At 37.9% G+C, this 14067-nt stretch overlaps 1 protein-coding gene across 1 annotated transcript in view; it reads left to right on the top strand.

The window, feature by feature from the left end:
• IFT54 (intraflagellar transport 54) overlaps positions 1 to 13859 on the top strand; it is a 61768-nt gene extending 47909 nt beyond the window's left edge. The window contains exons 13-15 of the mRNA XM_087949348.1: positions 4789 to 4862; positions 8816 to 9039; positions 11868 to 13859. Coding sequence (XP_087805474.1) covers positions 4789 to 4862; positions 8816 to 9039; positions 11868 to 12027 — 458 coding nt within the window. The 3' untranslated portion in view covers positions 12028 to 13859. The remainder of the gene's footprint in view (positions 1 to 4788; positions 4863 to 8815; positions 9040 to 11867) is intronic.
• Positions 13860 to 14067: the final 208 nt, after the last annotated feature.

Here is a 14067-nt window from a genome sequence, read left to right as displayed (position 1 = left end):
GAGTTTGTTAAAATCAGTTACTTTAAATTTAAGACACTGGTTGGATTATATTCTATCACTCAAACTCAATCGCATCACATGATGTCATGTGATGTATCGTGACTTTTTTGCTTTTGCGAAGCTGGGGTGGGTGTGGCCTGCAGGTGCCAGTTTTACACCCCTGCTTTAGTTCTCCTCCTCTACCTTTCAGATGACAAAATTGTCAGCTAGGTTGGTTTCTGTTTGATCTCTCACTTGCTGCAGAGTTTGTCTCCCAACTGATATCACGGTAGTTAAAGTCTTCCATTAGTATTGTAGTATGTTTCCTATATACATTTGTTAATTGATTTGCAAAAAGTTCATTTATTTCTTCTGCTTGGTTGGATGGCTTGTAATATAAGCCTATAGCAATGTCATTCTTTTTTCCTGTTATATTGACCAATATGCATTCTAGGAGGCTTTCATCCTTGGTTTTGTAAATTTCTCTTTTTTATTTTATTTTTTATTTTATTTTATTATATAAAATACAAAGAAGAGAAGAAAAAATAGGAAATTAAGGAAGGGAAAGGGAGTAGCTGCTCTTAAGGTTTCCGGCACTCTCCCCATGCGCATGCACGCTCCCGTTTCGGCACTTGGTGCCGAAAAGGTTCGCCAACACTAGTATAGGTATTTGAATCCTTTAGGGGTCTTGGATATGTTTCTTGTATCTCCTACTTTATAACTTGGTTTTCCATTCTTCCTATTGCTCTCTACCTCATTCTTTTTTTCTTTCTCTTTACTTACTATATCCTTATATGATCGGTTATCTAGTGGTTTCTGCTTGGAATTAGGTTCTCAAGGTCATGAAGATTGCCCCCCCCCCCTTCAATTTAATTTAAAGCCATTTTGATAAGATGAGACAGACATTTTCTGAATGTATTCTTTCCAGTACTTGTGAGGTGCAATCCATCCCTTGCCAAGAGCCCTTCATGTAGGTACTCTAGGAAACCAAAGTTCTCTTGACAACACCATTTTTAAGTATAGATGAAAATCCACTTGCACTCCTAATTCTTTAACTTTCTTCCCTAGCTATTTGTAATCTCTTATTATTGTTTTCAGATTCATTGTTGTATCATTGGTCTCCACAAGAGAAGCTATATAAGAACTCTGTTTCGATGAGCACAAAAAAACTGCAACAATCAGTAGAACGGTAGAAAAAGGATACAGATCATTAGCATTTTCCAACAAAACAGATATCCATGCAACTTCATCAAAAAGTGTTTGAGCACTCAAACTCAACCCAATGTAGCATAATTAACACAAGGTATATAAAAATAACATTGCCATACATCAGAAATATTTCAGAAACCACCAACAGACTATTAAAATTACATGGAATCAGCATGGCATACAAGCCAACTAAATCGCTCCAAAACGTCCTAAGAAAACAAAAAGACCCAGCAGCCCCAGAAGAAAAAAAATAGGCATTTATCTACAATGTAAAGATTGCAACAGCCACTATGTAGGACAGGCAGATTAGCTGAACATATCCATGAATACCGACTAGCAATCAGAAGACATGATGAAAATTCTTTAATTTAATTTCAAATGGGAAATTATGACCATCCTAAACCAAGCCAAGTCCAAAAACAGTAGAGAATTCCTGAAACCTGGCACTCTTGAGAAATTGGCTATCAATAGACACATTGACATAAACAACACCTACATACATACCGGTACTGTGCAAGAGATAATCAACAAGTCAAAAGGGAACAAAAAATCCAAAAGATCTCTCCATCAGCAATCAACACCCAGATAAACATAGATTATCACCAAGAGTAACTTCAGACTAACAATTGAGGTAAACAATGCCCCAATGAAGGAACTGCCAAACAAGCTAACAGTAAGCAGCCCAACCAAAGAACCTCCAAAATCACCCCCACCAACACTGACAGGGCAAGCTACTAGAATATAAATTGAGAGCAAACCTCACTGCCTTGAAGCACTGATGACCTTACCTAGTTTGGGTAATGAAAAATCTGCAAGAAAACAACTAAGCTCAAAGTGCCAAGGACCCTTCATTCAAATGTTTTCTTTATGAGAGAAATATAGAAGTTGATAGGCATGTTGCTTTTCATTGAAATAAAACATCAGATTAAAAACTAAACAAAATAAATTTAGCGATCAAATCTAAATAAAATTCAAAAAATAATTAGACCTTACTACTGTTCGTAAATCTTTTTTGGGAAATGTAAGGGAAACAGATACTCAGTGTTTGTATTTACAATGATGTATCCAGATGAAAAACCCTGGACTTTTTTGTCTGACTCACAGACGAACACAATACAGAAGCCTGATGATGGCAGATGAGATTCTGCCTAAACGTTGCTACAACTTTAAAAGCACAACTACAATGACGTGGGAAAATACCCGAACAAAGCTGAATACCATACACGTGTGTTTATGTGTGTGTGTGTGTGTGTGTGTATACACATTGCTCAAAAAAATAAATGGAACACAAAAACAAGACATCCTAGATCTGAATTGATGAAATCTTCTTATTAAATACTTTGTTCATTACATAGTTGAATGTGCTGACAACAAAATCACACAAAAATTATCAATGGAAATCAAATTTAGCAACCCATGGAGGTCTGGATTTGGAGTTACGCTCAAAATTAAAGTGGGAAAAAACACTACAGGCTGATCCAACTTTGATGTAATGTCCTTAAAACAAGTCAAAATGAGGCTCAGTAGTGTGTGTGGCCTCCACGTGCCTCTATGACTTCCCTACAACACCTGGGCATGCTCCTGATGAGGTGGCGGATGGTCTCCTGAGGGATCTCCTCCCACACCTGGACTAAAGCATCCCCCAACTCCTGGACAGTCTGTGGTGCAATGTGGCGTTGGTGGATGGAGCGAGACATGATGTCCCAGATGTGCTCAATTGGATTCAGGTCTGGGGAACGGGTGGGCCAGTCCATAGCATCAATGCCTTTGTCTTGTAGGAACTGCTGACACACTCCAGCCACATGAGGTCTAGCATTGTCGTGCATTAGGAGGAACCCAGGGCCAACCGCACCAGCATATGGTCTCACAAGGGCTCTGAGGATCTCATCTCGGTACCTAATGGCAGTCAGGCTACCTCTGGCAAGCACATGGAGGGCTGTGTGACCCTCTAAAGAAATGCCACCCCACACCATTACTGACCCACGGCCAAACGGGTCATGCTGGAGGATGTTACAGGCAGCAGAACATTCTCCACGGCGTCTCCAGACCCTGTCACGTCTGTCACATGTGCTCAGTGTGAACCTGCTTTCATCTGTGAAGAGCACAGGGTGCCAGTGGTGAATTTGCCAATCTTGGTGTTCTCTGGCAAATGCCAAACGTCCCGCACTGTGTTGGGCTGTAAGCACAACCCCTACCTGTGGACGTCAGCCCCCCATACCACCCTCATGGAGTCTGTTTCTGGTCGTTTGAGCAGCCACGTGCACATCTGTGGCCCACTGGAGGTCATTTTGCAGGGCTCTGGCAGTGCTCCTCCTGTCCCTCCTTGCACAAAGGTGGAGGTAGCGGTCCTGATGCTGGGTTGTTGCCCTCCTATGACCTCCTCCACATCTCCTGATGTACTGGCCTGTCTCCCGGTAGCGCCTCCATGCTCTGGACACTATGCTGACAGACACAGCAAACCTTCTTACCACAGCTCGCATTGATGTGCCATCCTGGATGAGCTGTACTACCTGAGCCACTTGTGTGGGTTGTAGACTCCCTCTCATGCTACCACTAGAGTGACAGCACCGCCAGCATTCAAAAGTGACCAAACCATCAGCCAGAAAGCATAGGAACTGAGAAGTGGTCTGTGGTCACCACCTGCAGAACCACTCCTTTATTGGGGGTGTCTTGCTAACTGCCTATGCTTTCCGCCTGTTGTCTATTCCATTTGCACAACAGCATGTGAAATTGATTGTCAATCAGTGTTGCTACCTAAGTGGACAGTTGGATTTCACAGAAGTGTGATTGACTTGGAGTTACATTGTGTTGTTTAAGTGTTCCCTTTATTTTTTTGAGCAACATCAGGGGTATTTATAGACTATATGCTGTAGTTTAATATTCCGTAGGTATGGGTGGAGGAAGAGAACACATTTTTATCATTCATTATTGCATATTTCTATATATTTCTAAAGTATATCTAGGTAATTATAAATCCTAATCTGGATGTCTATCTACATCTCACTTTTTTTCCTAGCAGTTCCTCAATTTCTACAACTTCTCCCTCATCCTGTCTGTTTGCTAGTATTCCAATTTTATTTCCCTTTTTTCTTCTTTTTAAATTCCTTTTGTGACCTACTTTTATTGTACTTTACCCACATTTTAGATGCCCCTTTGAAACTGCATTTTAATGAATCAGTATTATAGGATTACAAACATGATTATTAACATGGAAATTGAATAAATTTTTATATTGCATCAATACAATTTCAATACAACATGTATATAATTTTATATATTTAAAATCAATAGCAGGAATAATTGAACGAGTGGTGCAAATCAACCAATAGTATTTTCAAAAACTTGACAAAAGAATTGACTCTGAATCACCATCTTACCATCACAGCCCAGAAAAGATAACATTTCTGTTGTGTCATTGAAGAGGAATAGTGTACTATCTTAAATTATTTTCATATTACTTCTACAGGACGTACTGCAATAATTTTAGGACAAAATATCTTATTTCAGTGAAAGAAAATTAAATTAAGGTCCAATTTGCTTTTTTTTCTTTTTATAGAATACCTTTATTGTTACTATAGTAATGGTACTCATTTTCAATAGGTAGCCTTGTCCAAAGAATATTGGAAACAAAGAAGGATTATGAAATGTCACAGTTGCAAAAATCTGCTGAAAAGGTAACTTGCAAATAAACTCCAAAAAATTGATTATGCCAATTTTTTTCCTCTTACAATTTATTAGTATCTCCAATCTAATCATCTTTTAACTGATTTTAATATTAAAGCAGTGATTATCATAGAGATATAAACAAAAAAGTATTGTTTCAACAGCATTTATTTTAATACTTTGGTGTATGTCACTCAAAGTGGTATCAAAGTGGTACAAAAATGTGGTAAATGAAAAGGAAGGAAGGGAGGAGGAGGGAAGGGAGGAAGGAAGGAAGGATGGGTGGTTTAATGGTTTAACTGTTGTCTGTAATTTTTTTCTAAAGAGAAAATCCATTGACTTGACCTGGCTAGTGTTTGAATCTTATGGAGTTGAATTAAGTTGAATCAAAGATGGAAGTTAGCAGGAAGTTATAGGCACTCTGGCTGACCACATGTGTTTTCAATATTTGGTCAATTGTTTGTTTGTTTTTTAACAAATTTTATTGGGATAAACATTAAAACAGTTGAACACAGTGAGACTTTCCTGGCAGTTATTTTGCCATACATGCTATAACATAAAACCACATATAACAATTGATCTCTTCTTTATTCTACATTACTAAGTTGGTGCTATTTACATATATATTTTCCTATTTATAATTTCCTTGCATGTTCTTTTTACATAGTCATTATATCCACTATATTACATTGTTTTTAGCTTAAGAATCTTCCACCTTCATTCTTATAAAGCGTCACAATTTGTTTTCTGTTTTCTTTGGACTTCCTTTCTTCAAGTCTAACCATTGGTACATTTTGATCCAGACTTCATAATATTCTGTCTCACCCTTATCTTTAATTTCTAATGTTAGCCTCTCCATCTTTGCACAGACCAAATTTTTCTTTATTATTTCACTTTCCTGGGGGATATTCCCATTCTTCCAATTTTGGGCATAGACCAATCTTCAGCAGTTATAACATGCAACATTAAGTATATCATTCTTTTGCTATATTTTCCTTCTATAATTCCCAATATGAACAATTCTGGTCTGAACTCTATTTTTTGGCCAAGCATCTCTTCCAACCGTTTCTTAATCTGCCACCAAAATTATTTTGCTTTGATGCATGACCACCACATATGATAATATGTCTCTAACACTGTGTTACATTCCCAATATTGTGGTGATACGTTTTTGTTCATTTTTGCCAATCTTGTTGGAGGTCAGTGACACCTGTAAAACATTTTGTATAGGTTCTCTTTATAAGAAGTAGCCAAGGTTAGTTTCCTATTCCTTTCCCATAACTTTTGCCATTTATCTAATTCGATATTGTAACCAAAGTTTTTTTTCCCATACTACGATTACTTCTTTCACTTGTTCCGCCTCCATTTTATATTCCAATAGGTATTTGTAGGTTATCTTAATTGCTTTTTCATCTGTTCCTAGTAATATTTTATCTAATATCATCAATTCTTTCTGTATGCCCTGCTCGTTTTTGTCTTTCTTGTAGCATGATTGGATTTGTAAGTATGCCCACCATTCCAATTGTACCCTTTCTTCTTTTAGTTCTTGTCTGGATTTTAGTTCCCCATTCTCATTTACTATATCTTTATATGTGATAACTTTCTCCAAGTTGATGAAGTTTGGATGCATTAGATTGGTCAATTGTAAATGCCTTATAGCTATTGTAAATAATTTTAATATCCATGACACACTTGTGGCAAGATTTTCAAAAATATAGGAGAGTTGGTAATTTTTCTCTTTCCTTATATTCCAGTAATGGTTGATACTGATTAAAGTGACTCAATCAATAGCAATAGCTTTACAGAGTCAGCATATGGGCATGTCTTAGTATGCCCTTGTGACACCTCTGCTTTATAACCTGCACTGGCTCTAGCTTGCTTCTTAGTGTGATACAAGATGCTGGTTACCACCTATAAAGTAGCCTCCTCTTCTGTATGGCATAGGCCATATCCTCCTCTTCCTCCACCTGGAGGTCCCTTAGGTTTCTGGGTATACTTGACATGAAACTGTTTGACTAACCTATCTGCCTTCACATCCCAGCTCTTGACCAAAGTTGTCAAGATTCCAAGTAATAATCCCATAGCAAGCAAAACTCCGAGGCAGCATATAGAATAGCTGTATTGGAAATATCCTAGTGGCACAGATCTCATGAAAACTGACTCTAAAGGCTCCTGCAGTTTTCACATAATTAAAAGTAAATGTTTTTTCTCTTTCTCAAAACAGTCATATGGTCCAATCACAGTGTGATCTGGCAACTGGGTAGCATCACTCTGCCTTCCTCCAACCAAGTGTGAGAATGTCCTTGGTTCCCAAGAGAAAGTATTTTGTTTTGGCTACAAAATCCGCTCTATCTCAATCACCCCTCCCTATCCCTCAGCTCCAGTGTGGCAACACTGAAGTAGTAAAAATGGCTTTGGTCAGGTCAGCTTCAGGGTTGACACAAGTAGCTTTGGAGAGCGGATACCCCTTCCATTGCACTAAGTACTGCAACGGGCTCCTATGCAATTGAGAATCTAGGATTTTCTTGATCTCGTAATGTGTCTCCCCTTGTACTACAATTGATTTGAGGATGCCCTATCTACCGGTCTGATCTGGGAGCCTGCCACCGGCTTCAGCAAGCTGCTGTGAAAGACCAGGTGTGCTTTCCTTAGCAAGTGGGGGAGTTTAAGCTGTACAGGAACATGGTTGATTACTTTTCCTATAAACTTTGGTCCTAGCTTTTTACAAGGGAGCTTTAACTTTAGGTACTTTTGTTGAGAGGTAAACCTTGCTCCCCACTTGGAATGGCACTGTGGAGTGGCGTGACATTTATCAGTTTGTGCTTTATGGCGTCTTTGCTGCTTCTCATAGGGCTTGCTTGATATTTTCCCATGCCGCGTTCAGTGACTCCATCCATTTGGCTAGTGATATGGATGAGCATGGTTCCTTGGGAAGTTCAGGCATGGGGACAAACTCCATGCCACTGGTAACTAAAAAAGGGGTCAGGTCGATGTTACTGTGTATCACATTATTGTATGCCACCTTAGCAAACGGCAGCAAATCCATCCAGTTTGTTTGCTGATAGTTGACATAGCACTTCAAATACTGCTCTATCATGGTGTTCACGCATGCTGCGGCCCCATTGGTACTCGGATGAAATGCCAAATTAAGTCCCTGCGAGGACCCAATGGACCAATGGGTCTTGGACGTTGTTTTCTTCTACAGGCATGGGTGACATGTTTTCATTGGTCTGCCTCTAAAAAATCATGTACAGGTTTATTTCTTCTGGTAGTTGTTTCTGTATTGTGTTCAGTTTAGATACAGTTTTCTTCTTTTGGTTGGAATTTCTTTGTTTTGTAGGTTGAGCCTCAGAGTGTCTAGAGTTGCTTCTACATCTTTTACTTTTTCTTCAAGTAATTCATTTAATTTTCATTAGGTGCATGTGTAATTTGTGTCTTCTATGAGTATGAGTGCCTACATGGAACATATTTTGCAAATGACAATAACATCAGTTTCTTTTTCTATGACTATGTTTCTTTGCATGACTAATTCATTTAAAAATTAAAACTTTCCGAAGTTTTCAAAATGGACCTGGGGGTATTAGATACTGATTTTTTGCATACAATTGACCATGAAAAAAAGTCTGGAAAATGAAGGGAGATGAATTGTTGTCTAAGGGAATCATGCTGACTTGAAATGCTTGATTTGCTTTCCAAATAAATGATGTCTAATTGGGCTGTACCTCATAAGGACTGGGAGAATATATTTAAAATGTTTGATTATTGTATTATCCAATGACATAACTTTTGCTAAAGTAAGCATAGCATTTTATTTCTCTGCATTTGATATTATTCACTTAATTTATATTCAATGTCTTCTTGTGAAATGAACACTGTTTCAGTGATGCTTCTAAAACATATTCTTTCAGTCCTGTTACTTTATTTTTCCCATTGATTGATATCTGAACTTTTAAAAAACTATTAGGAGAAGCCACTTGTGTCAGAAGCAGCGAAGAGAAAGGAAAAAGATTTAGTAACTAAAGAAATAGAGAAATTTCGTGGCGCCATTCAGGCCCTTTGTCGGAGTGCTCTCCCTCTTGGTAAAATAATGGACTATATTCAAGAAGATGTAGATGCCATGAAAAATGAGCTTCAGACATGGCAGAATGAAAATAAAGAACTTGAAGAGACCCTGCGGAAGGAACAAGGGTAAGAATCTTTTAAAAATTTGAACAATTGCAATAATAATAAAAGATTAGATTAATCCAAAGATTCATAGAGTTTTATCTACAAGACAAATCTGAACTGGATCTGTATCTTTGACTGGATGTGCAAAACTGAGGAAGAGGGCACACTAGAAGAGATTTAACACTTTTGTAGAAAAACATTGAAGGCAAAGTCATAGTAACCTTAAAAAATGCATGAATTGGTGGGAAAGAATATTCTCTCTCAAGCTACCACATCTGTCTATAGCAGTAAGCACAAGCATGTGGGTGCTTCTGTTTCTAGGAAGAAAGCACAGTGCCAGGTTGAAGAAAAGCAAACTGCTTGCCTCACACAATTCAACTTTTCAGCAGGCAAAGATTAATAAATGCAGTAGCGCTCTACTGCCTACCTGCAGTTTGAGCCAGATAGCCTTCTAGTCTTACTTGCAATTTCCACTTAGTTGAAGAGCTACTCTCTACAATATTCCTGTTACTTTATTATTAATGAAAGATGTAGTTGTTTTCTTGCGATAAACTGTTAGTGATTGATTCTGTAACTACTATAGGAGGGGATGATGAAATAAGTACTACATGTACTACATTTAAGTATTGATAACAATCTGTCATCCAACATGCTGTTGAATTAACTTTAATCTATCACTAACTACTAAGAGACAGTTTTCTGTAGTGGATAGAGGCACCAGGCCAGATACCAGGATATTGTTGACTTCAAGTCCTGCCTTAGGCGTGATGCTAACGGAATGACTTTGGGCCAGTCACTCGGTCTCAGCAAATGCTGCTAAGAAAACTACCGTATTTATCGGCGTATAACACGCACTGGCGTATAACACGCATCTTCATTTTAAGGGGGAAATTTCAGGAAAAAAATTTAAAAATTCTGCCTGCCTGCCTTAGTTTCTGGTTGTTTGGGAGCAGCTTCGGCTGAGAATAATAACTATTCGCCTCTTTTACTCAGCCGAAGCTGTTCCGATTCAACCATTAACGAAGGCAGGCAGGCAGGCAGAACGGAGCACTGCGGGCGGGCGGGCGGACGGGGTGGGGGTGGGGGAGAGGCGACAGGAAAGCCCCCGCTTCTTTGAAGCAGTTTCTTCCTGTGCTGGTGGAGGAGCGAGAGAGCGACTGAGAGAGCTGACCCAGAGAGAAGGACAGGCTTCGGTTGCTTCCTCCCTCCCCTTCTTTCATTTGTGTCCTTGATCCCCGATCCCAGCAGCATTCACCGAAGGCTTCTTAACATTATATCGGCGTATAACACGCATACATCATTTGCTCCCTATTTTCAGGGGGAAAAAAGTGCGTGTTATACGCCGATAAATACGGTAAATGGATTTGTCCAGGCAGATTCCCAAAATTTAGCATGCATATGTGCATATGTCCACATGTGTGCGTGCACCCCCCCAATCATGCGAACTATTTGATACTGTGAACTAACTGAAATGAATTACACATGTGAAGCATGAAGAATACCTGTGTTGTTCTTTATTATATTGTTACTTGTTATGACACAAATGGTGTAAGACAAAACATTATTGATGCATCTGTCCATCAGCTTTGTAAGATATCTCCTTCATTTTACAGTCTAATGGAAAATACTTAAGAATACATACTTAAACTCTTGTTTTAGTTCAATCTGGGTGACTTTCTTTTCTCCTTTACTTCCCAACTCAAGTAAAATCTCCAGATAACTTTATTACAGTTAGTTCTCGTCTTACAACCATAATTGAGCCTAGAATTTTGGTTGTAAGTTATGGTCATTAAATGAGACACCTATGTTGCTACCTTCTCAAAGATCACAATCATTATAGTTGTTAAACAACTGTACATGGTGCTTGGGGAGTGGGAGAGAAGTCTTGGGAGCCCCAGTGCCCACTGGCATGCAGAAACCAGACATGGACAGAAGCCCTTGGCCAGCTAGGCCCAGCACTGCCTTCCCCCTTCCCACCTACCCATCCTTGTTCCTAGCCAGCCTTAGAAAAGATTGCCTCTCTAGGCTTAAGAAAATTGCCCTTGCTAGCTGTCTAACTCAGCTTTGCATCAGGTGGGTGTTCTTGTGAGCAGCTGCAAGGGAAGGAAAAGGTATGTGGACCTTGGATGTGTTGGGCAAAGAAGACTGGATGGGAGGCCAGGCTTCTTGGGAGTGGCGAGGGGAAGATAGGTGAGCCTAGCCAGCTGAGGCCCTTTGGGAGGGGGAAGGAGGAAGTCTTCCTGGAGTTGGAGGGAGGAAGAAGGATTGCATGCAGCCGGCCTAGCTGGTTGTTCCAGGAGTGGAAGGGGGGGCACGAAACAGGCTTCCTGGGAGTAAGGGGAGGTAGCAGCCCATGCACTGCTAGGGATAGCCAGCAAGGTGTCCTGGTGTGTAGAAGGTTTCCATGTGACAAAGCCTAGTTGTTCAAGGCCTCATGGTCCACAGAGGGGGAGTTGTAGCACTCCTGCAGTCATAAGGATGGATGTACTGCCAAGTGCCTGAATTTTGATCACATGACCACAGGGGCACTGCCACGATTAGAACTTCGGGCAGAAGTCATCAGTCTGTTTCTTCAATGCCATTGTAATTTTAAACTGCTGTGAGCTCATTTTCTTATCATTTATTTGAATCAAATGTAATAATATACAGCAGGGGTGTCAAACTTGTGGTGTCACATTGTCGTCACATGACATATCATAACTTTTTTTCCCCCTTTGCTAAAATGGGGGTGGCCAGCGCATGACACATCCGGCCCGTGGGCCGTGAGTTTGACACCCCTGATATACAGTATCCAGAACAGATTTACATTAGTTTTACAGTGTATAGTTTGTTGTTTTTATCTTTTTCAGAATCACAGATGGTGTTGTGGAACCCTTAAAAATAGAACTTACTGAGTTGGATCAATTAATCAAAGATGAAGAAGACAAGATTTATACTAGGAGAGCTAATGTTTTAAGAAACAATGAAAAAATTCAGAAGATGGTTCATATTATCAACTCAAGAAGATGAATAGTGGAAGGCTGGAACCCATTATATTGTTTGCAAATAAAATTACAATACAATAGCTTATACAATTTCAAGAATTTATTTGGACAATTGTGGTTGGTTTTCTTGGAAAGTACTGGTTGTAGTTTTTAAAAGTGCAAAATATTTACTGTATTTAATCTGTTGTGGTTGCTACTTTAATATCAATACCCCTTATTTGTGTCTTTCTGTAAGACATTATTTTTCTTTATACAGAGTATGGAATTTGAGAGGGTTGCAGTTGTGATTATCTTAGAACTCTTGGGTAAATCCCGTAGGAAAATTTGTATTTGAAATCTTGCAAGTTTGGGAGAAACACTGTATGCCTTTGTGGTATTATAAAGACCAAAAAGTAAGAAGTTGATCCCATAAGAAAATCTGTAATGAAATTCTTACAACTCAAGATAAAAATGCAGTTTACCTTTGTTTATTTAAGACATCTTGTAACATAGAGAAAATAAGATATTGATCTGAACATAATTGGTTACATTTATAATATACATTTGCACCCTACTTCTCTCTCTTTCGCTCTCTCGCTCTCTTTCTCTTATATTCTCAAATTAAGTCATTCTGACAGAATTGGAATATGGAAATTGCATACATTATGCTTGGGATTGTGGATTTTGCTCTTCCTATATAGTTTTGCTGTATTTATTTTATGGGATTCCCAAATAATGGAAAACTTGCTGGCCAACCAAATTATATGGTTTCTAGGACCCTGACTTCATCTAATGCCATCTTAGCTTTGGGGAGGAATGTGTGTGCACAAATCTTTAAAAAAATACAGCACCTCAACCTAGCATGGTTGTTCAGAACTTTTGTTCTGAGAATCATTTTTTTAAGATTCTTATGCTTATGAAGTCTTGTAAGTTTATCATTATCATTTAAAAATAGCACAACTCAAAAGTAAGGATTTCCCTTTCCACATCTCAGTGTCACACTTGAAAGATAACTGAGACTAACCATCTGTCTGTCTGATGAATTGATGAATATAAATATAAACTGAATGTTTTTTTGTTTTTTGAAACTATACCATTTGTTAATGAAATAATTTAAGAAAATTCATTTTTTCATTTGGAAATCTATAATTTCTTTGCTAGTGAAGTTATATTTCTCATGGGTTACACGTCTAGTAAAGTATACTAGATGTAGAGCAGAAAGGCAATTTAACGTGCATATTGAAGGGGAGGGGTTGATTAATAAATATAGAAGACAGTCTTAATGATTTGGGAAAGTATGCTTGTTGCTATATTTAAATTGCTACCATATATTGTACTACATTTTATCCATATGATTCTCTAAATTTTGATTGGAAATGAGTTTTAAATAACTGAAATAATCATTACTGCAAAAGCAGTAAACAGTTTCTTGATTTATACATTTGTTTTTTATTGTAATATTGTCTATTATTTTATGTTATATTAATTAAATTGTCCTTAATTAAGATGCATTCCAAATTTGTTTGAGCATACAACTCAAATATTATCAAAGTATATGTTCACTCTCCTTAAACTATAAATCTGTCGTTTAAACTATAAATTTTAGAAAAGGAATAGTAAAAAAAATTGGATCAAATGTATTACCATAGATGTTTTTATGCTAAAGTTGCCATTCTTTATAAACTACTTATTATTATAATACATTTGAAGCTTGATATAATATCTGAAATTTCCTTTTATATTCTGTGTAGATATCTGTAGGATTACATATCACATTATTACAAGAGTCCAATTTGTTAGTAAAAATGTACAACGTAAAAGATCTGTTTTTTATTATTTTTTCTATAAATTTAATAAATTGTCTATTTTTTGTATGAACATTGTTTGCATTGTTATTTGGGGAGGGGAATGTTTTATATAAATAATTAATATTAAAACATTGCATCTTTGCATCTATTGTCAATCCTTCCATTATTATGCACAAAGTAGTTTTGCTGCCGTCAATATACAGTATATAGCGTCAAAGTTCCAATTTTTTCCGAGGTGTTTTTCCATTAAACCCAAAAGAAAATTTTCTGGTTTTATC

The sequence above is a fragment of the Notechis scutatus genome, chromosome 1 (assembly GCF_049901735.1).
Source record: "Notechis scutatus isolate UNSWTSFEM ecotype Mainland chromosome 1, rNotScu1.2, whole genome shotgun sequence".
NCBI classification, from domain to species: Eukaryota; Metazoa; Chordata; class Lepidosauria; order Squamata; family Elapidae; genus Notechis; species Notechis scutatus.
The sequence above is the reverse complement of the archived record's forward strand: the minus strand, read 5'-3'. Positions and strand labels throughout refer to the sequence as shown.